The following is a 23,094-nucleotide window of genomic DNA, read 5'->3' as shown; positions in this document are numbered from 1 at the left end:
CATCTGTGAAATATGGACACTGAGGACGGCATGACAACCCATGGCACAGGGGCACATGCTGGGTGAAACGCCCGACCTGCAGACAGCACTGACCGCTACCCACTTCCTGAGCTTGAACTGTCAGGCGCATTCTACGGTCCGCTCCACAATCCAAATTTAGGAAACTTTTTCTTAGGAATAAAACGTTCCTTGTGCGGCTTCATGTCCAGGAACAGCACTGCCCTCTGAGAGGGACAGGCCCCATGGAAGACAGAGAGGGCTGCATTTCCCAACTTAGAGAGCTGGGGGCCGGGGCAGCCGCAGGGCCCCTGCTCACTCTGGCAGAGGGTGAGTCTACCCTTCCCTTTCCCACCCTCAGGGCCAGGCCCTGACAGGAGCCCAGGTGACTCGCACACAAGGAGGGTTTATTGGCTAGAGAGCAAATGCAGGCAGAAGTAAAAACACCAGATAAAAAGTGAGTGTGGAGAGGTGGAGGCTGCGGCCGCTGGACTTGGCTTGAGCTGTGAGGGGTGGGAGGGAAGGATAGCACCGGAAGATGCTGCTCCGGGCCCAACACCAGCCCTGGCCAGGCTCTCCCCTCCCAGGGGCAGCGCCCAGTCCCCAGGGGCTGCCAGAGCCCTGTGTGCCTTGCCGCATTCCCCTGATGCAGCTTTTGGCAACCGAAAGGCAAGGCTCTCGCTGAGTGCACCTGGGGCTTCCTGAGCCCATCTGCGGCGGCCCCACCCTGGCCTAGGTGCTGAGTGCAGCTGCTGCAGACAGCCCCTCCCTCCTTAGCAGAGCTGGGAGGGTGGGGTGCTCGGGGATGCAGGCAGGGGCAGGGGCTCCAGAGCCACAGGTCAGAAGCAGGGCTGGGGGAGGGGTGGGGCCATTCAGCCTCAGGCACCCTCACAGCTAGGTGACTAGGGGCAGGGACAGAATGGGGTGAATTCTTCTCCCCACTCTGAACAGCTGTGTCACCAACAAACAAGTGGCAGGGCTGCGCCCATCCTCTCCTGCCCAGGCCAGAATGCGGGGGGGTGGGGGGGGAACCCGCCTAGCTGAGCAGTTCCAAGTAGGTGACAGGGACCTTGCCCTTCTTGTTGCCTCTCTCGCCAATGAGCCAGTCAGGGTCCATGCCAGGCAGGCTGTAGACAGTGATGAGCTGCAGAGATGGCAGTAGAGGACGGTCATGGCCTGGCCAAGGGTGGAACTGGCCCCAGGACTAAGTGGGGACAGAGCTGCCACCTCCTCATGGCCCATGGCATGTGCTACACCTTCAGTGGCTGGCGCTCATCTCACCTGCTCCATAGAGACCCAGCAGAGCAGGAATCACTTCCTCAGAGCTAGAGATGCCCTCTTTAACCTGCTGGTCCCCGCTTTCCCAGCAGGGCCCCTCCAGGCCCCATGTGCCTGATCCCAGCGCCCAGGCTGCTCCTCACCCAGCCCATTCCTGCCCCACCTTGTGGCACCAGGCCCACCTCATCAGCCAGCAGGGCCAGCTCACTGCTGTCGGCTGCCTCGTAGTCATAGAGCACCCGAGCTTTGCGGGTCCCACTGGCAGGGGGGGCCACCTCTTCCAGGCAGAGCGAGGCCTCCCCTGGAGGGGCCAGGCTGGCCACAGAGGGCACCACAGGCATAGTGGCCGCAGCGGTGGTGGGTGAGGTGCTGCTCAGGGGCGGGGAGGCGGGCTCTGTGGTGCCCACAAAGGTGCCTGGAAATCTGGAGAGGAGGGATACATCTTAGCAGGTGGGAGTCCCAGAAGGGACCCCAGAGGCAAACTCCCCTCCCCAGCCCCAGGAGCCCCACTCCAGCCCCTGCTACTCACATGGCACCCTGGGAGCTGGCAGCACAAAGGGAGAAGCAAAGCAAGGGAAGGGTGAGATGGCCCCACCCCCTGGTCCCTGCCATCCTCCCCACCCAGGCATTCCCTAGAAACCCTCAGGGGCTCCAGGGAACTCGGCCGTCAGTAAGGCCAGCCATTCCACCCTCATACACATGAGGTGACCGGGCCCAGAGTGGGTTCCGGCAGAGCCCTCCAACCCGGCTTTGTGTCACAGGTCTTGCCCAGAGGAGCTCATGCTGCCCACGGACAGGGTATGGGAGCCAGGGGGCCCCAGTGGGCTCAGCAGTGCTGGCCCCGCACCTGCCCAGCTGCTTCTGCAAGTCCAGCATGTGGCGGTAGCACTGTGCGTAGTAGGTTGTCTGAGACTTGACGAACTCGTGGAGGCAGCGCAGGTGGTTCACCTGTGGGGAAGAGGCCAGAGGCTGAATTCTAACCTCCCGCCCTCAGAACAAAAAATTCCGTCCCCATCCCTGTCCTCTACCAGACCTTGCTCCGGCATTCCAGGGTGCCCTGCCCCTGCGCCCACACCCTCCCTGGTGGGACTTGCTCTGTGAGGGCCATTCTGGGGCAGCCCTGCTGACCTTGTGGTTCAGGCACACCTGGTGCCTGCTGAGGGTTGGGCTTTAGTGAGGGTGGGCAGGGGGACTCACATGAGTGCTACTGATTCCCTCCAGCAAGAGACGGGTCACTTCTGCTTGCCGGTCAAACTCTGTCTGGGCCACGCGGAGCTCCTGCTCGGCCTGGGCAGGGCAGGGCAGCCATGAGCACCCACACACCACCCACCAGCTTCCCCGCAGTCTTCCCCTGGAGCCTACCTGGGAGCCGCCTGTCCCTTTCCCCTGGGAACACAGCCTTCTGGGTCTATGCCTGACTTCATACCTGAAGCCCCAACCCCAGAGAAGCTAGAGCCCCACTCAGGACCCCACAGGCAGCTGCAGTGACAGACCCTCCCTCCATCACCCATCGGAGAAATCCACCCAGCAAGTGCATCCTGAGGGCCTACTGTGTGCTACAGGGTACTGTGGAGAAAACAGTTCCCCACAGAGGGGAAACAGGCCCAGGGAGCGAAAGCAGTAACCCCTCCCCAGTGGGTGTGGGGCAGAGTGAGAAACAGATGAGACCCCACAGCAGCAAGTGTGCCTGCACCCCGCCACCCCTTCTTCCCCGAGCCCAGCCCCCCAGGCCCCAACTTACCTTGTCCACTTCATCATTCCAGAGCTGTGGAGACAGCAGCAGGAGTGGCCAGCAGGGGAGGGGAGAGGAGGACAGCTGGACCCTGGAGTCTGTGCCCTGCCCTAGCTCCCAGACTCAACTTCTGCCCCCCTGCCCCTCTGCCCCACCCTCCCAAACAGGAGCTGAGACTGGGCCGAGGCCCAGCATGGGAGCTGGGGGCTGGCGGTCCCAGTCCCTCTAACATGCCTCATGCAGGAGGGGAGCAGCCAGCGGGAGTCCTGCTTATATTTCTCCTACAGTGTCAGCCCCAGACTCTGAGTGGGGTCTCAAGAGAGACCAAGTGTCCCCACCCCGTCCTGACTGTTGGCTCAGGCTGGAGGGCTGGGAGGCAGAACTGTGTGACCCTGGGCCAGTCACTGAACCTTTCTGTCCTCTGGCAGAGAAAGGCAGCCTCGTGCCTGAGTCACACTGGGACTCAATGGCAAAAGAAAAAACAGGGCAGTCTCCACCCTCTAGGATGTTTCTCCTTCCACTGGGCACAGGGAGGAGGTGGGAAGTGGCATCCAGACCCTGAAGAAAGACACTGCCTGGCCACGACCAGGAGACCCAGCGCTCCTGCCGCTTCCGGAGATCTGACCCAAGACAACAGCCTGAAATAGGGAATGCGGACCCAGGCCAGTGTGCGTGGCCCGCCCGTGTGGCCCCCATGCTGCTTAGGAAGTCCCCGTCCAGGAGCACTGGAAGTTGCTGTGAGAGCCAACTAGGGTTGGCGGCCTGAGGGACAGTCACCCAGCCACAGAACGACGGCACGAAAGACATGAGGCAGCATGCTCACGAGAGAGGTGAGGGTCCCACCCCCAGGGGTGGGAAGGAAAGAAGTGGGCAGACAAGGTGCAGCAGTGGTGACAAGCATGAGGGAGAGGTGTGGCCTAGTCCCCAAACTACATAGGAAACACCAGACTTCCCAAGAAAGCTTAAAAACCAACAGACACCAGGACATGCAAAGCCTCCACGATCCTGTCCTCCCCACCTCCTGCCCCGACTCCCCCGGGGGCCCTGGGGACCCTGCCTAAGCCTCCTCAGGACAAGACATGCCCTGTTCCAGGACCTCCGGGCCTTAGCAGAGCCTCAGGCCCTCCCGCCCCCCAGGCGCTCTCCAGGCCTACACCACCGTCCCTGCCTCCTATCTTTAGGGGTCTGTGAACTCCGGAAAGGCACGGCCAGGCCTCCTCCTCTATCCTCAGGGCCTCCCCAGGGCCTGGCATTCAGAGACAACAGGAGGTGGAGGGGCCCTGGGGATGGCATAGCTGCTGCCCTGAGTTCTCCACACTACTCAGTGCAGCTGGCCCTGCTGCCAGCTCCAGCGTTTTGCAGAGGGAAACAAGTCCAGCTCCATGGCCACAGGGCACCGGGGCCAGGCTGTGGACAGAAGTGGGGGCTGCTGCCCCTCCCCAGTGTCTCAGGACTGACCTGATCACATGGCAGTGCCCCCACCTTACCACTGGCTTCTAGCTCCTGTGCAGTCAGAGGCAGTGGCGTGGGACGTGGGGAGAGAGGAGGATGAGGGGTGGGGTGGGGGTGGGGTGCGCTTACCGCGGAGGCGCTGGCCGAGAGAATGTAATTACGAGGTCTAGTCTCCTGAAAGTCAGGCACCGTCTGGCGGGGAACAGAGTTCATGTGGGGAGGGGGTCACCCTGGGCCAGGGTCGAGGTCAGGAGGCTACCCCAGAGTCTTGCACAAGGAGATGCCAGGAGGCCTGACCCCAGGGACGGGGATACAAACACAACACAAACCCCCTTCTCCCGACTCCAACCACCTGGAGATGAGGGGCCTAGGGACTTGGAGAGTCCAGACAAAGATCAAGTGGCTGCAGGCACTGGAGCCCAGGAGAGCAAATGCAGTGAGGAGATGGCCGAGGCTGCCTGAGCAAGTCACAGGCTGGGCTCTCCTCTGCCAAAGGGCAACAGCCCCCTCCTCCCCAGACCAATGGCACTCAGATGCCCCAGGGTCCCGCAAACACAGCCCACCCCCACCTGGGATGGCTTTTTCCATCCCAGAATCCGCACACCACATCTCTCGCTCCTGCATCAAGGGCCAGGCCCCTCCCAACAATGAGGGTGGACAGATGGATGCATGGGCAGACAGAGTGACAGGCGTCCAACATTTGCAAAAAGCTGACTCACAGGCCCCAACGCCTGGTATCCCCCCTAAACCAGAGGCCCTGCACAGTAGAGGCTCTGGTGGGGAGACCAGCTGCTTGCAAAATGCCCCAAGGACGTGGGCTGGCCACGGCACCGTGGGTCCACGGGCAAGATGGGCAGGCCGGAAGCAGCACAGCGCGTGGGACAGGTATACTCACATCTCCCTCACACTGAGCCAAGTTACCCAAAGCAGGACGGAAAGGAACAAAAACAAAGAGTTAGTGAGTCCACAGCGCAGGCAGGAGCAGGCCCCCCAGGCCCCAGTGGGAGGGGACACCAGGCGGTCGGGCAGAGGGAGGCACCACAGCCTGCCCTCCTGAAGAGTCCTAACGTGTGCGTGCTTATGGGGACAGAGCTGTGGAGCTTGAGTCCTCCGGAATGCTGTTCCTGGGGCTGCCTGAGTCCTAGCTCTAGAAAGGGTGGCCTGGCCCAACCCCAGGATGTAAGGTTGTCCAGTCCCACCAGGTGAGGGAGAGGTCACACCACTGCAATGACTAAGGAAAGGCTCCCCTGGCCTGGCTGATGGAGAGAGTGTGTTCTGGCTGAGTTATTCCAGAGACGTTGTCTGGCCCTGAGTGACGGGGGAGACTGTCCTATTCAGGTGCCTTACAAGAGGTCATCCCAATAGGCACGGGTCACCCTAGCCAACCCCAAGATTGAAACAGCTACACCCCTGCCTCTGATCTAGACCCCACACACTTGAGTGACCTGAGACGGTTCTCGCCAGGGACAGTGCTGGCTCTGGGGTCACACTATGGGAGGGGAACGCAAGGTGCATGTGCAGCTGTGAGCCCAGGCTAGGCCTGGCCTCCCTCGGCTAATCACCTGGCAGCCACAGGTAGCCATCTCCCTAGCAGGCCCTGGGCCTGGGAGTTCCCTCTGCAAGGTGTGAGGCAGCCTTTAGGCCCGGCACCCCCGAGCAACCTCTTGTGCCAGGAGGGTGTTCACCCTTGGGCCCAGCTCCTCCAATCCTGGCCTCGCCCTGGGCACATTGTCCCAGGCTGCATCCCATTGACCCAGCCAGGCTGAACAGGCCTCAGTGAGCTAGGAGTGAAGGGGGCGCCAGATGGCCCAGGCCCTATCCAATCTCATGGGGCCCCCCAGACACGGCCCTGAGCAAGCGGGCGGTCCAGCTCCCAGGTTTTCCACACCATCATGGGGGCGCCTGAGCACAGGGACCCTGGGCCTGACATTCAAGCAGCAAGTAGTAGAGTTAGTAAGAAGGTGCCATGCCCGGGCAGAGCCGGGGACAGAGCCGAGCATCTAGGAGGGCAGGGCAGGGCATGCAGGAGACTCCAGCTGCCTGGAGGGGTGGTGCACCCAACTGGGGGCACTGCTGGTCCGCCCACACCATAAATGTCTCCCCGGGAACCAGAGCTCGGGGGCCACCAAAGCTCCCTTGAGGGCAGGGACAGAGAGGCTCAGCCCAGCAGCCCCCAGCCAGGCATCTCCAGCCAGGGAGAGGGGACAGAGGTCATGCCAAATACCAGGTCCCTTCATGCCACCACCCCTTGGCTCCAGCCAGAGCCTGGGCCAGGAGGCCAGCGGGGTGCGGGGACACCTACCGTGGCTTTGGCTTCTGCAGCCTTGGCCTTCTTCAGCCTCGCTTTGCAGGCATCCAAGTCCAGACGCCGGTTTTGGAGGAGCCGCCTCTCCTTCTACAGGGCAGGGCATGGGGACAGTGAGACCCTGGGCTGCCCTGGGAGACCCTGAGCCATGCATGGCAAGATTGGTGCCAGGGACTATCAAGTCAAGACACGGAAACTGAGGCCCAGAGATAGGAGGTCACTCAGTCCAAAGGAGCCCTCTCTGGGGAGGCCTCAGGAATTTTGTAGCCCTAGCACTGGAAGAGAGCCTGTGCTCAAAGGCTCTGAGGAGGGAACGGCCATGGTTACCAGGAAGCAGAACAGTCCCAGGGCCCTCACCGAGATGGTCTTCCAGTCCCCCTCCAGGAAGTTGCGCAAGGGTGTGAGGAAGCTGATGGAGGCCGTGTGGATAAAATCCCTCTCTGCGGCTCCCAGTTGCTTTTCAGCTTCTGCCACCTTGATCAGTGTCTTCCCTGAGAAAACAGAGTTGAAGGGTGAGGAAGAAGGTGAGGCTCAGGCTACTCTGATCTACAGGCAGCATAAGAGGGCTCAGGAAGAGCTTGCTGAAGAGCAAGGGCCGGGGTGCTCAGTGCAGAATGCTTTGCCTGGGAAAAAGTAGAAGCAACCTACACTACACCATCAACTGGGGACTGACAAATAAACAATGGGACAGCCAAAATATGAAACACAATGCAGCCATTATAAAGATGGGGGTTAGACTTCCAGAATGTCAGAGAAAGGAGCTCAACAAATCCCCTCCCAAAAAAAGTAACAATAAAACTGGACACCACGCCAGGTGCGGTGGCTCACACCTATAATCCTAGCACTCTGGGAGGCCGAGACGGGAGGATCACTTGAGCTCAGCAGTTTGAGACCACCCTGGGCAACATAGGGAGGCCTTATCTCTTTGAAAATAAAACAAATTGAAAGAAAACTGGACACAATTGTCAAAAACATCCATTTCTGGACTCTGCAAATTGACCAAGGCAAAAAACAAATTGAAAAGCATTTAATCAAGAAAAACTACTGGGCTGGATGCTGTGGCTCACATCTATAATCTCAGCACTTTGGAAAACCAAGGTGGGCAGACTGCTTGAGCCCAGCTGTTCAAGACCAGCCTGGGCAACATGGCAAAACCTCGTCTTTATAAAAAATAAATAAGAAGAAGAAAAATGAGCAGTGCCTCAGAACCTATGGGGCACTGTCAAGTGAACCAACATATGAGTAACAAGAGTCCCAGAAGAGGAGGAGAAAATAAGGCAGAAAAAATATCTGAAGAAACAATAAGAGGCTGGGTGCGCTGGCTCATGCCTGTAATCCCAATACTTTGGGAGGCCCAGGCGGAAGGATCATTTGAACCCAGGAGTTTGAGGCTATAGTAGTAAGCTATGATTGCACCACTGCACTCCAGTCTGGGTGACAGAGCAAGATCCTGTCTTTAAAAAAAAAGAAAAGAAAAAACATGGTTTGATTCATCACATACAAGAGAGCTACAATAAGATGAATTGTTTTCTCATTAGAAACAATAGAAGCCAGACAGCAGTATGATGATATATTCAAAGTAAAGAAAAAACTGTTCATCCAGGAATTCTATATATAGCAAAACAATCCTTCAAAAGTGAAGGCAAGGCCGGGCACAGTGGCTCATGCCTGTAATTCTAGCACTTTGGGAGGCCAAAGTGGGTGGGTCACTTGAGGTCAGGAGTTCGAGACCAACCTGGACAACATGGCAAACCCTCGTCTCTACTAAAAATACAAAAATTAGCTGGGTGTGGTGGTGTGCATCTGTAATTCCAGCTACTTGGGAGACTGAGGCAAGAGAATTGCTTGCACCCAGGAGGCGGAGGTTGCAATGAGCCAATGTCACACCACTGCACTCCAGCCTGGGCAACAAGAGCAAGACTGTCTTAAAAAAATAAAAAAAAAGATACAGCCGGGTGCAGAGGCTCACACCTGTAATCCCAGCACTTTGGAAGGCTGAGGTGGGCGGATCATGAGGTCAGGAGTTCAGGACCAGCCTGACCAACTTGGTGAAACCCTGTCTCTACTAAAAATACAAAAATTAGCCGGGCATGGTGGCGAGCACCTGTAATCCCAGCTACTCAGGAGGCTGAGGCAGGATAATCGCTTGAAACCGGGAGGTGGAGGTTGCAGTGAGCCAAGACCGCACCACTGCACTCCCGCCTGGGTGACAGAAAAAAAAAAAATCCAAAGATACACTTTAAATTTAAAGACATGAATGGGCTGAAAACAAATGTATGCAGTAACCACGAGAGAGTTAACGTGGCTATACTACTACCAGACAAAATAGACTTTAAGACAAAATAGTACTAGAGACAAAGAGTAGTATTTTATAATAAAAGAGTCAATTCATCAGGAAGATGCACAAATATAAATATACAGACCTAAGACAGTTCCAAAATACATAAGGCAAACACTGACAAAGAGAAATAGACAATTCAACAGTAATAGTTGGAAACTTCAATACTCTGCTTTTTTTTTTTTTTTTTGAGATAGAGTCTCGCTCTGTCTCCCAGGCTGGAGTGCGGTGGCACGCTCTTGGCTCACTGCAACCTACGCCTCCCGGGTTCCAGCGATTCTCCTGCCTCAGCCTCCTGAGTAGCTGGGACTACAGATGCACACCAGCACGCCCAGCTAATTTTTTGTATTTTTAGTAGAGACAGGGTTTCACCATGTTGGCCAGGCTGGTCTTGAACTCCTGACCTCAGGTGATCAACCACCTTGACCTCCCAAAGTGGTAGGATTACAGGCGTGAGCCACCATGCCCAGCCTCAATAGTCTACTCTTGATAATGAATAGGACAAGACAAAATCAGCAAGGACATACAAGCCTTGAACACTATTAACCGATGTGGCCTCGCTGACATCTGTACAGCACTGCACTCTCAACAGCATAATATAACGTCTTCTCAAGTGAACCTAGGACATTCCCCAGATAGACCATATACTAGGTCATGAAACAAGTCTCAATAAATTTAAAAGGATTAAAACAATACAAAATATGAGGCTGGGTGCGCTGGCTTATGCCTGTAATCCCAGCACTTTGGGAGGCTAAGGCAGGCGGATCACTTGAGATCAGGAGTTTGAGACCAGCCTGGCCAACATGGTGAGACCCCCATCTCTATTAAAAATACAAAAAATACGCCGGACGTGATGGTTCACACCTGTAATCCCAGCACTTTGGGAGGCCAAGGCAGGTGTATCACGAGGTCAGGAGATTGACTATCCTGGCTAACACGGTGAAAGCCCGTCTCCACTAAAAAAAAAAAAAAAAAAAAAAAAATTTGCCTGGCATGGTGGTGGGCGCCTGTAGTCCCAGCTACTTGGGAGGCTGAGGCAGGAGAATGGCGTGAACACGAGAGGCGGAGGTTGCAGTGAGCCGAGATCATGCCACTGCACTCCAGCCTGGGCGACAGAGCAAGACTCCGTCTCAAACAAAAAAAAAAAAAAAAAAAAAAAAAAAATTAGCCGGGTATGATTATAGGTGTGTGATGGTGCGCGCCTATAATACCAGCTACTCAGAAGGCTGAGAGGCTGAGGTGGGAGGATCCCTTGAACCTGGGAAGTGGAGCTTGCGGTGAGCCCAGATGGCGCCATTGCACTCCAGCCTGGGCGACAGAGCGACACTCCATCTCAAAATAATCATAATGCTAAAATAAAAATAAAAATACAAAACATGTTCATACATTCTCTGATCGCAGTGGAATTAAGTTAAAATCAACAGTAGAAGAAAACCCAGAAAATCCACAAATATCTAAAAATGAAACAACACACTACTGACAGGAATAAAAAAATCATACAGCTACTTTGGAAAACAGTTTGGCAACTTCTTAAAAAGTTAAGCTAAATTGGCCGGGCGCAGTGGCTCACACCTGTAATCACAGCACTTTGGGAGGCCAAGGTGGGCGGATCATGAGGTCAGGAGTTCAAGACCAGCCTGGCCAACATGGTGAGACCCCCGTCTCCACTAAAAATACAAAAAATTAGCTGGGCATGGTGGTAGGTGCCTGTAATCCCAGCGACTCGGGAGGCTGAGGGAGGAGAATCGCTTGAACCCAGGAGGCGGAGGTTGCAGTGAGCCGAGATTGCGCCACTGCACTCCAGCCTGGGTGACAGAGATTCCGTCTCAAAAAAAAAAAAAAAAAGAGTTAAGTTAAATTTACCTGAGGCCTTAGGCCGGGCACAGTGGCTCACGCCTGTAATCCCAGCACTTAGGGAGGCCGAGGTGGGTGGATCACGAGGTCAGGAGTTCAAGACCAGCCTGGCCAAGATGGTGAAACCCCATCTCTACTAAAAATACAAAAAATTAGCCAGGCATGGTGGCATGTGCCTGTAGTCCCAGCTGCTCAGGAGGCTGAGGAAGGAGAATCATTTGAACCCGGAGGGTGGAGGTTGCAGTGAGCCAAGATCGTGCCACTGCACTCCAGCCTGGGCGACAGAGTGAAACTCCGTCTCAAAAAAATAAATAAATAAATAAATAAAAATAAAAAATAAATTTACCATATGACCCAGCAACTCCACTCATACGTGGAATTTCACTAGGAGAAGTGAAAACATATGTTCCCACAAAGGATCTTATGCAAACATTCATAGAGAAACAATGAACCCAAATGTCTATCAAATGGTGAAAGGATAAAGAAAATGTGGTATATCCATGCAATAGAATACTGTTAGCAATGAAAAGGAATGATGTCCCTAAATACGCTACAAGAATGAACCTCAAAAATATTATGCTAGGCTGGTGCCGTGGCCCATGCCTCTAATCCTAGAACCTTGGGAGGCCGAGGTGGGTGGATCACTTGAGGTCAGGAGTTCGGGACCTGCCTGGCCAACATGGCGAAACTCCATCTCTACTGAAAAACCAAAAAATTAGCCAGGCGTAGTGGCTGATGCCTGTAATTCCAGCTACTCAGGAGGCTAAGGCAGGAGAATTGCTTGAACTTGGGAGATGGAGGTTGCAGTGAGCTGAGATTGTACCACTGCACTCCAGCCTGGGTGACAGAGTAAAACTCTGTCTCAAAAAATAAAAATAAGGGCCGGGCGCGGTGGCTCACGCTTGTAATCCCAGCACTTTGGGAGGCCGAGGCGGGCGGATCACGAGGTCAGGAGATCGAGACCACGGTGAAACCCCGTCTCTACTAAAAATACAAAAAATTAGCCAGGCGTGGTGGCGGGCGCCTGTAGTCCCAGCTACTCAGAGAGGCTGAGGCAGGAGAATGGCGTGAACCCGGGAGGTGGAGCTTGCAGTGAGCCGAGATTGAGCCACTGCACTCCAGCCTGGGCGACAGAGCGAGACTCCGTCTCAAAAAAAAATAAAATAAAATAAAAAAATAAAAATAAAAATAAAAAAATAACTGCTGGGTGCGGTAGCTCACGCCTGTAATCCCAGCACTTTGGGAGGCCAAGGCGGGTGGATCATGAGGTCAGGAGGTCGAGACCATCCTGGCTAACACGGTGAAACCCCGTCTCTACTAAAAATACAAAAAATTAGTTGGGTGTGGTGGTGGGCACCTGTAGTCCAGCTACTCGGGAGGCTGAAGCAGGAGAATGGCATGAACCCGGGAGGCGGAGCTTGCAGTGAGTTGAGATTGCGCCACTGCACTCCAGCCTGGGTGACAGAGCAAGACTCCGTCTCAAAAAAAAAAAAAATTATGTTAGGTAAAAACAGCTAAATGCAAGAAACAACATGTCATATGACTCCATTTATATAAAATGTTCAGAAAAGATGAACTTATAGGGACCGAAAACACATTAGTGGTTGGCTGGCTGGAGATGAAAATGGGGCTTGACAATAGACATGAAGGACTTTTGGGGTGTGATAGAAATGTTCTTTAAATTAGACTGTGGGCCGGGCACGGTGGCACACTCCTGTAATCCCAGCACTTTGGGAGGCCAAGGTGGGAGGTCACTTCAGCTTAGGAGTTTGAGATCAGCCTGGGCAACATAGCGAGATCCCCATCTCTACAGAAAAATATAAAAATTAGAAGGGCATGGTGGTGGACACCTGTAATCCCAGCTAATCAGGAGGCTGAGGCAGAAGGATGCCTTCAGCTCAGAAGGCAGAGGTTGCAGTGAGCTGAGATTGCACCACTGCAATCCAGCCTGGGGGACAGAGCCAGATCCTGTCTCAAAAAAGATAATAGAAAATAAAAAATAAGGCCAGGTGCGGTGGCTCACGCCTGTAATCCCAGCACTTTGGGAGGCCGAGGCAGGCGGATCACGAGGTCAGGAGATCGAGACCATCCTGGCTAACACAGTGAAACCCTGTCTCTACTAAAAATACAAAAAATTAGCCGGGCGTGGTGGCGGGCGCCTGTAGTCCCAGCTACTCGGAGAGGCTGAGGCAGGAGAATGGCGTGAACCTGGGAGGCGGAGCTTGCAGTGAGCCGAGATGGCGCCACTGCACTCCAGCCTGGGCGACAGAGCGAGCGAGACTCTGTCTCAAAAAAAAAAAAAAAAAAAAAAAGAAAAGAAAAAATAAATAAGTTTGGCTGGGCGCAGTTGCTCACACACCTGTTATCCCAGCACTTTGGGAGGCCGAGGCGGGTGGATCACCGGAGGTCAGGAGATCGAGACGTGCCTGGATAACATGGTGAAACCTGGTCTCTGCTAAAAATACAAAAATTAGCTGGGAGTGGTGGCGGGCACATGTAATCCCAGCTCCTCGGGTAGCTGAGGGAGGACCTGGGATGCTTGAACCCAGGAGGCGGAGGTTGCAGTGAGCTGAGATTGCGCCACCGCACTCCAGCCTGGGAGACAGAGTGAGACTCTGCCTCAAAAAAAAAAAAAAAAAAAAAAAAAAAAAGATTGTGGAGATGTTTGTACAACTCTGTAAATTTACTAAAAATCATTGAATTATATACTTAAACACCTTTTATAATATATAGCTTATACTTGGATAAAAGTTTAAAATAAAAAAAAAGATGGATATGGTTCTATAAATGCTTCAGTGAAAAGATACCTGTAATATGATGTCAAGTTAAAAAGTCAGGCTCCGGCCGGGTGCGGTGGCTCATGCCTGTAATCCCAGCACTTTGGGAGGCCATGGCGGGCAGATCACTTGAGGTCAGGAGTTGGAAACCAGCCTGGCCAACACGGTAAAACACTGTCTCTACTAAAAATACAAAAAAGTTAGCCAGGTGTGCTGGTGGGCACATGTAATCCCAGCTACTTGGGAGGCTGAGGCAGGAGAATTGCTTGAACCCGGGAGGCGGAGGTTGCAGTGAGCTGAGATTGTGCCACTGCACTCCAGCCTGGACAACAGAGCAAAACTCCATCTCCAAATAAAAAAAAAAAAAAGTCAGGTTCCCAGATAGCACACAATATGATTCCATTAAAAAATACACACAAATAGGCCAGGTGCGGTGGCTCACACCTGTAATCCCAGCACTTTGGGAGGCTGAGGCAGGCGGATCACTTGAGGTCAGGAGTTCGAGAACAGCCTGGCCAACATGGTGAAACCCTGCCTCTACTAAAAACACAAAAATTAGCTGGGTGTGGTGGCGGGCACCTGTAGTCCCAGCTACTCGGGAGGCTGAGGCAGGAGAATCACTTGAACCTGGGAGGCAGGGGTTGCAGTGAGCTGAGATCGCGCCACTGCACTCCAGCCTGGGTGATGGAGTGAAACTGTGGCTCAAAAAAAAAAAAAAAAAAATAGGCCAGGTGCGGTGGCTCACCACAGGTGACTCTCACCTGTAATCCCAGCGCTTTGCAAGGCATAGGCAGGCAGATCACGAGGTCAGGAGATTGAGACCATCCTGGCTACACGGTGAAACCTCATCTCTACTAAAAAATACAAAAATAATTAGCCAGGCATGGTCGCGGGCGCCTGTAGTCCCAGCTACTCGGGAGGCTGAGGCAGGAGAATGGCGGGAACCCGGGAGGTGGAGCTTGCAGGGAGCCGAGATCGCGCCACTGCACTCCAGCCTGGGCGACAGAGTGAGACTCCATCTCAAAAAAAAAAAAAAACAAAAACAAACAAAAAAACACACACACACACCAAAACTGGTTAAGATTCCATTTTTTACTCTTTTTTTCTGCATAGAGTTTTTACATTTAGAATGAATTCAGGTATTATTTGTATAATTGTTTTTTTTTAAGTAAAAAAACAAAGGAAGGGAGGGAGGGAGAATCAGAGCTAGAGGCCATGACCCCTAGTCCCTGGCTGTGAGGCCTGCTCACCATAGGGGGTGGTCGGCCCCAGCTCACTGGCCGCGTCTGCCATGTACTGAGCCAGCAGCTCCCCGTTGGTGACCCTTGAGGGGACCTTCCTGTCCAGCTTCTCATACAGGAACTCCTCCACTCGGGCACCTGTGGGGAGACAGCAGCCAAAGCCACAGGGCTCCTTAGTTCAAGCCCAAAAATGAAACAGAAACAGACCCATACCCGGCCCTGCCCACAGGTGCACCTGGCCTGCTGACTTCCAGAATACTCTCTTGCTCATGCCCAACCCTGAGACTGTTGTGATTGACCCAGCACTATACAGAGGAGGAAGCCAGAGCCCGCCCACTTCTCCCTTATTAATATGATTACAGAACATAATACATGCTTGCACAATTCTCTGCTCCTGGCACCCAAAAGTTATCTGGCCCCTCAATGAGCCACAGAGCAGATTTACAGGCAGACACACAGCACGACCTGGAGCCACGCTCCTTTCCCCAGAAGTCCTGCAGGTTGCTTCTGCTTGACCTTGGGGGCCTGCCTGGGTGTGCTCCGGGCAGTCCCTTCATCTCTGGGCCTTGCTGACCTCTTGAAAGTGACCAGGTTGGGCCGGACACGGTGGCTCCTGCCTATAATCCCAGCACTTTGGGAGGCCAAGGTGGGTGGATCATTTGAGGTCAGGAGTTCAAGACCAGCCTGGCCAACATGGTGAAACCCCTTCTGTATTAAAACTACAAAAATTAGCTGGGCGTGGTGGCATTTGCCTGTAGTCCCAGCTACTCAGGAGGTGAGGCAGGAGAATTGCTTGAACCCAGGAGGCAAGGGTTGCAGTGAGCCAATATTGCACCATTGCACTCCAGAATGGGCAACAGAGCAAGACTCCATCTCAAAAAAAAACAAAAAACAAAAAAACAGAGAGTGACCAACCAGGTGTGTGTTTTGCCTGCCTCTTCTCCCACGTGTGTTTTAGCTTCCAGGCATTTTAACTCTTATGTGCAAAACTCCGTATTTCCACTGCCCTGGAGTGTCTGGCAGCCCAACACAGAGTCCCCCATTTTCTTTTAACTGTCCCTCTTCAACAGCCTTGAGCCCAAGAGTCTAGCTGAAACCCTGGCTGCAGCCCCGCCCCACCTGTGCCACAGCAGGGCCAGGTCTCCTACTGTATCCCTGCCCCACGACTGCATCCCTCCCCGGGCCCACCAACACACACTCACTGGGGTTGGGCTGCAGCAGCACCTCTGTCTGCCTCAAGATCTTCTCTGTCCAGTTCTTGGTGCTGTCTGCCCGGGCCAGAAGGTTTTCAAAGTGGGCATCAAGCTCAGTCTTCTCAGCCTGGCCAAATTTCTCCTCCGTGAACTACGCAGAGGGGAAGGCCAAGGAGTGGGGAGGGCTCAGAAGGAGGTAGGGGAGTGGTGGGGAAAGGGAGGACTGCCCCTCCCCACCAGCAGGAACCCAGGCAGACCCCAGGGTCAAGGAACTGGCCCCGAGGGTGATACTGTGTGACCTGGCAGGGCCTCACTGTTTTCCCCTTTGTGAAATGAGGTGGCTGGGCAAGAGTGTGGGAATCACAGCTTCTTTTGGAAATCCAATGAAAGCTACACTCTCTCCCCACAAAAATGCACATTCATACACAATCTGGCACACAGCTTAGTGCAGTGAGGAACCCTGGGGAGGCCAGCCCTAGGGTCCTTTGAGCCTGACTCTGAAGGAGAGGACTTGGTAGGAAGTGCTCGGGACAAACGGGGCAGGGAGCAGGGTCTGGGGTTATCAGGGGGCTCCGTGGGCAGCTGGGAGCTGCTAGGGAGAGGGTGCCAGAGGAGGGAGGGGAAGAACCCAGGGTCGGGGTTCAGAAGGACCTGATTCAAGTCTTAGTTCTGCCACTGTCAAGCTGTATGACTTTGGGCAAGGGGCTCTGCCTCTCTGAGTATTGGTTTCCTGAGCTGAAAAAGGAATAACAGCACCTCCCTCATAGGTTATGAGGATGAAAGAGGAAAGATGTGGGTTAGACATAAAGGCTGGGTCTGCTAGAGGGCTGCTGCCCCATGTAAGGCACCAGTGCTACGAGCTGACGGGTGCAGAGACATCTGGGAAGGAAGGGGAATGCAGGGAGGGAGGATGGCCAAACAGTTGGCTTTGGCCACCTAGTAGGGTAGACGGAAACACTGCCAGCCTATCAGAACCAGCGGCTGGGCACACCCAGGGCCCGGATGTCGCATGGATCCCCATCAAAGCTGGCAGAAGCCGCAGGGGATACCTAGGAACAACCAGAAACTGGTCCAAGTCCTGGCCCCTCTGATCTAAGAGGGCCCTGGAACACGTGTCCATTTTCCAAACAGGGACACCAAGGCCTTCTCCAGCTAAGGGAAAGGGCTTGCCCAAGGTCACAGCCAGGGTGAAGACCTGCAGGAGTAAGATAAGGAACAACAAACACTGCTGGCCAGCCTTGTCCTAAGGGTTTCCTCATGACCTCATCAACCTCTAACACAAGGAGGGCTGTTTCCCATTTCACAGATGCTGGCACTGAGGCTGAGCAAGGGGCAGGGCCATGCAGGAGTCGGTCAGCCATGAATCATCCCTGGCTGCAGTCGGCTGCAGCTGCGGCGGGGGGTGGCGGGCTGGGCGGCCACCAGGAGCTCAGCAGCCATCAATTATGTAGCAGAGCTTGGGTTTCTCCCTGCAGGGCTGGGAGGGCCCAGCTGCCAGGGGTATGGCCTCAGCTCCTGCCTGGGCCAGCTGCTCCTGGCCTCCTCCTCCCTCCCCCACCCCGGCTGGCTCTGCCTCCTCTTCCTCTTCTCACTCCCCAAAGTGAGACGTTCCAGAGCAGAGGCTCAGACTTCCTCGGCCCGTTGTGGCTCTGTCACCTCACCCAGTCCTTTGAGCGGGGGGTGGTGTTCACCCCATTTCCCAAATGAGGAAACCAAGGCTCAGAGAGGCAAAGTCTCCCTTCTGGATCTGAGAGCCCCTGCCTGGAGAATGCAGATAAGAGGATCTAGCTCATTGACTATTTGGCCAGCACACAGTATGGGGCTGATACATGTTAGCTAGTATTATTATCACCATCATTAATGAAAAACTTTGGTTGGGTGCAGTGGCTCATGCTTCTAATCCCAGCACTTTGGAAGGCCGATGTGGGCAGAAGGATTGAGCCCAGGAGTTCAAGACCAGCCTGGGCAACATAGTGAGACCTCATCTCTACAAAAAAAAAAAAAAAAAAAAAAAAAAAAAAGGCCAGGCGCGGTGGCTCACGCCTATAATCCCAGCACTTTGGGAGGCCAAGGCAGGCGGATCACGAGGTCAGGAGATTGAGACCATCCTGGCTAGCAAGGTGAAACCCCTTCTCTACTAAAAATACAAAAAATTAGCTGGGCATGGTGGTGGGCACGTGTAGGCCCAGTAACTCAGGAGGCTGAGGCAGGAGAATGGCGTGAACCTGGGAGGTGGAGCTTGCAGTGAGCCCAGATTGCACCACCACACTCCAGCCTGGGCCACAGAGCGCGACTCAGTCTCAAAAAAAAAAAAAAAAAAATTAGCTGGGCATGGTGGCACCCACCTGTAGTCCCAGCTACTCAAGGGGCTGAGGTGGGAGTCCAGGAGGCGGAGGCTGCAATGAGCCAAGATCATGTCACTGCACTCCAGCCTGGGTGACAGACCCAAGAACCTGCCTTAAAAAAAGAAAGACTTTGGGAGGCCAAGGCAGGCGGATCACGAGGTCAGGAGATCAAGACCATCCTGGCTAACACGGTGAAATCCCATCTCTACTAAAAACACAAAAAATTAGCCGGGCGTGGTGGCAGGCGCCTGTAGTCCCAGCTACTCGGGAGGCTGAGCCAGGAGAATGGCATGAACCTGGGAGGTGAAGCTTGCAGTGAGCTGAGATCGCGCCACTGCACTCCAGCCTGGGTGACAGAGCAAGACTCCGTCTCAAAAAAAAAAAAGAAAGACAGCAAGCAAGCCAGGCATGGTGGCTCATGCCTATAATCCCAGCACTTTGGGAGGCCAAGGCAGGTGAATCACTTGAGGTCAGGAGTTCAAGACCAGCCTGGCTAACATGGTAAAACCCCATCTCTACTAAAAATACAAGAATTAGCATGACGTGGTGGTGGGCACCTGTAATCCCACCTACTCGGGAGGCTGAGGCAGGAGAATTGCTTGAACCAGGGAGGTGGAGGCTGCAGTGAGCTGAGACTGCGCCAGCCTGCATGACAGAGTGACTCCATCTCAAAAAAAAAAAAAAAGGCCAGGCATGGTGGCTCATGCCTGTAATATCAGCACTTTGGGAGGCCAAGGCAGGAGGATCACTTGAGCCCAGGAGTTTGAGATCAGCCTGGCCAACGTGGTGAAACCCTGTCTCTATTATGTACAAAAAAAAAAAAAATTAGCCAGGAGTGGTGGCAGGTGCCTATAATCCCAGTTACTCGGGAGGCTGAGGCAGGAGAATCACTTGAACCCGAAAGGTGGAGGTTGCAGTGAGCCGAGATTGTGCCACTGCATTCCAGCCTGGGTGACAGGATGAGACGCTGTCTCAAAAAAAAAAAAAAAAAAAAAAAAAAAAAGGAAGAAAGGAGAAAGGGAGGGAGGGGGGGAGGAAGGCAGGCAGGCAGGCAGGCAGGCAGGCCGGCCTCCCTCACATCCCTCCTCAGCTCTCAGGAGCTACCCTGATGGTACCAAGGGCATCACCCTAAATGTGCACCTCAACACCTCCCCTCCTTACCAAGGTTGAGAGCAGCACTCCCCACCCCGCCCTCCCTTGCAGGCCACATCTGCCCAGGTGAGAAGTTCTACCAGGCTTTCCCAAACCAGAGGGCATCCATCCCATGTCTACTGCGGCCTGCCTAGCTCCATGATGACGATGCCACCACCTCTCTGGATTTTATAAGTATTACTTCTACCACTACTATTACTATTACTGCAATTACTACTAATAGTATTAGTACTATCACTCCTCCTGCCCTCTCCCACCCACACTGGCGTCTTGTCCAAATCTGCCTTTAGGTTTTCTTGCCTCGGTGCCCTTATCTGGGTTGCTCCTGCCACTTGGACCAACGTCACAAGCCCCTCCCTACTTTCTGGGCACAGTTCAGGGGCCCTCCATGCAGGAGACCATCCCAGAATGACCCATAGAAAAGGGATCCTGCCCTCTGGATCCTCATCTCAGGGCCAAGGCCTTGTTCCTTGCTGGATCGGGGAGGCTCTTAAAGTTGTTTCTCATACCTGCAGGGATTGGGAGGTTCCTGAGCCCATCACATGTATTGATCATAAAGAACCCCTCTCCCATCCCTCCTGGCTGTCTCCCATCCAGGCCAGCTAGGTCTCAAGCAGAGCCCCTCTGTGGCCTCTCCTGCCAGGTCACGTTTCAGGCCTCTCTATCCCCTGGCCTGCCACTCTGCCCCAATCCTGCCAAGAGGAAAGGGTTTGGTGCTGGAGTCCGAGGCTGCTCCCGGGAAAATGGCAGCAGTGGGGTGGGCGTGCAGAGCAGAGAAAGCCTCTATTTATAAAGCTTTCAGCTCCCTCCCTCCCACCCCGAGGCTGGGGCCTGACTGCTGGCTCCCACTCCAGTAACAGTGACCCTGTGGGGCAGCCCCCACCAAGCGGAGCCACACCTAGGCCCTGCTCTGCCTAGGTCCTGACAGCCCTGGCCAGGTCAGGCAGCAGGGCCCCAGCCCTAGCAGGGAACTGGCAGATCAGGTTCTTCCCAGATGTGGGAGATAGTGTGGTTGCCATACCAACAGCAGAGTGGGTTCCCCCCTCCCAGATGGACTGGGGCCGTCCAATCCGAGGGGCTCTGGGATCCTGGCATCTCCACTAGGGCTGGGGCTGCCCACCAGACTTGGAACACATTAAGCAGTGAATTCTCGCTGAGATGCTAATCCTCAACGGGACACAGCACTTTCTAGTAAACATGACTAACGGGTTGCTGGCTGGGTCTGGGCTCCTGGGGAGGGGAGTGCGGGGTGGGGGGGGGGATGGGGAGAGAAAACTGTACTCAACAGAAACAACGACGATGACAAGACTACAGGACCTGCTCCCAGAACCCTGGGATGGGCCAGCCCCGGGCCTGCGGAATCCCACTGAATCCCATAAACACGGTGTTACACCAGATTTACAGAAGGGGAGGGCGGGGCTCTGAGAGAAGTGACTTGTCCAAGGTCACATGCCGCACAGGTGCACTATTAACCACGTTGACACCAATAATGAGCTTGCCTTTGGTGAACACACATATGCAGAGTCCCACAGAATCCTTGAATCTGTCCTGGGAGGCAGGAATACTGATCCCATTTTTCAGACTGAGAAACTGAGGCCCAGTGAGGTGAAAGCCCCTCCCCCAAGGTCACAGGAGGGCACATACCCACCCACACCTGACGCTAGGTCTTCCCATGATGTTGAGTTGCCTGTTTCTCTCTGCCCCTAAACGGATAGGACTTCTTCCAATCTCAACATTGTGGGCCTGGACAGCTTCCCAGCCAGACCCCAGCCCTCTCCCCATCCCCCAGGCCTAGGGACGAAGGAAACAGACCTCCTGTGGAGCAGAAAAGAAACAGCTCCTGGCTTCCGGCCTGACTATCCAAGCGTGTGAAATGGCCATGAGGGACTCATGGCACCAGCCGCCCATTGCACAGGTGCAGAGACTGAGGCTCGGAGAACGGGTTGTGGCGGACGCATGAGTCCCTGGGCCTGGGACCCAGGTCGCTAAATGCCCCGATGGGCGCCAGTCACTGCTGGACAAGGGCAGGGAGGTAGCACCCAGCCGGTGCCTCCTCCCCTCCTCAGCCGGGCAGGCGCCAGGGGAGCAGGGTAACCCAACCGGCCCAAAGGGTGGGCACCGGTGCCTCGCCCCAGGCAGCAGGGCCAAGGCCCGGCTCGGGCCACACGGGCTCTTTCCCTCTTCCGGTCAGCAATGGCTCAGGGGGGGCAGAGGTGTGCCCGCGGCGGGGACAGGGGCAGAACCCCGAGAGGGCTTCCCCGCGTCCCCAGGCGTCTGCCGCAGGGTGCTCCCCGCCCGCCGCACATCCGGGCCCCCGGCGCACGGCGCGACGCCAGGCCTCACCTGCACGGCCCGGGTGAAGAAGATGCCCGCGTCCGACGCCAGCTTCTTCATGTTGAAGTCCATGGCGCGCCCGCACGGCCGCCGCGCACGGCCCGAGCGCAGCCGGCAGCCCCTGGCCCAGCCGCCGACGCCAACCGCACCCCGCCCACCTGCTGCGGGGCACCGGCCCTCCGCGCGCCCGCCCGCAGCAGCCGCCGAGCCAGCCCGAGCGCGCAGGGCGGGGCGCGGAGGCCGCGGGGCGGAGCTAGAGGTGCGGGGGCGGAGCTGGCGGTGCCGGGGCGGAGCGGGACGGCAGTGGGGCGGAGCTAGAGGGGCGGGGGCCGGGCAGGGGCCGGGCGGGTTGGCGGAAGCCGGGCGGAGTAGGAGGGGGCGGAGCTGGCGGGACAGGGGCGGGGCGAGAGGGCAGTGGGGCGGAGCTAGATGGGCGGGGGTGAGGCCTTGGCGCGGCCAGAGCGGGGGTTAGTCAGGGGAGCAGGTTGTCCCGCTGGGCAGTGCTCGCTGCTGCCCCCATGCGCCTGCCGCCGCCGCTTGGGCCGGCCTCTTTTTTTCCTTTTACTAAAATTATTATTAAAACTGGAACACATGTGCTCTTAGATGATTGCAGGTGCACACCATAATTACATATTATTTGCCATCTTACCAATGCTTTTCAAAAGTCTTAATTGATAAATATATATTTATGGCCTACAGGGTGATGAAATTGTGGAATGATGAAATCAAGTTAATTGATATATCCATCACCTCACCTACTTTTTTTTGTGGTTAGAACATTTCAAATGTACTCTTTTAGCAATTTTGATATGCAACACTTTTTTTTTTTTGTAGACAGAGTCTTGCTCTGTTGCCCAGGCTGGAGTGCAGTGGCACGATCTCGGCTCACTGCAGCCTCCACCTCCCGGGCTCAAGTGATTCTCCTGCTTCATTCAGCCTCCCGAGTAGCTGGGACTACAGGCGCCCACCAACATGCCCCGCTAATTTTTTGTACTTTAGGAGAGACGAGGTTTTGCCATATTGCCCAGGGTGGTCTTGAACTCCTGATCTCAGGCAATCTGCCTGCCTCAGTCTCCCAGTCACTAAGTGACTATAG

General features: G+C 55.1%; 1 protein-coding gene across 20 annotated transcripts; it reads right to left on the bottom strand.

The window, feature by feature from the left end:
* Positions 1-383: 383 nt before the first annotated feature.
* On the bottom strand, positions 384-22,240 carry SH3GLB2 (SH3 domain containing GRB2 like, endophilin B2). 20 transcript variants are annotated; one of them, XM_055270787.2, is made up of 13 exons: positions 21,477-22,240; positions 16,177-16,318; positions 14,984-15,112; positions 7,122-7,255; positions 6,762-6,854; positions 5,355-5,366; positions 4,589-4,651; positions 3,017-3,040; positions 2,473-2,562; positions 2,123-2,223; positions 1,805-1,819; positions 1,458-1,698; positions 384-1,141 (listed from the first exon to the last, which is right to left on the bottom strand). In XM_055270787.2, the coding sequence occupies exons 1-13, from the start codon at positions 21,570-21,572 to the stop codon at positions 1,034-1,036; spliced, it is 1,248 nt and encodes a 415-aa protein (XP_055126762.1). In that variant the 5' UTR covers positions 21,573-22,240; the 3' UTR covers positions 384-1,033. The 20 variants fall into 20 exon arrangements, with proteins under 20 accessions (XP_055126762.1, XP_055126766.1, XP_055126767.1 ...); XM_055270791.2 differs by having other exon boundaries at positions 22,008-22,239; XM_055270792.2 differs by lacking the exon at positions 5,355-5,366 and having other exon boundaries at positions 22,008-22,238.
* Positions 22,241-23,094: the final 854 nt, after the last annotated feature.

Source organism: Symphalangus syndactylus, chromosome 3 (assembly GCF_028878055.3).
Source record: "Symphalangus syndactylus isolate Jambi chromosome 3, NHGRI_mSymSyn1-v2.1_pri, whole genome shotgun sequence".
NCBI classification, from domain to species: domain Eukaryota; kingdom Metazoa; phylum Chordata; class Mammalia; order Primates; family Hylobatidae; genus Symphalangus; species Symphalangus syndactylus.
This window is presented reverse-complemented; position numbering and strand designations above follow the sequence as displayed.

Bases quoted from the DNA above. Each gene is read 5' to 3' on its own strand.
- SH3GLB2 (XM_055270787.2), bottom strand. From the start codon at position 21,572: ATGGGCGGCTGGTGCCATGAGTCCCTCATGGCCATTTCACACGCTTGG. The intron at 16,319-21,476 runs GTCTGTTTCCTT...CCCTCTGCGTAG, and splicing joins TCTTTTCTGCTCCACAGGAG to TTCACGGAGGAGAAATTTGG. The intron at 6,855-7,121 runs GTGAGGGCCCTG...CCTGCCCTGTAG, and splicing joins GGGACTGGAAGACCATCTCG to AAGGAGAGGCGGCTCCTCCA.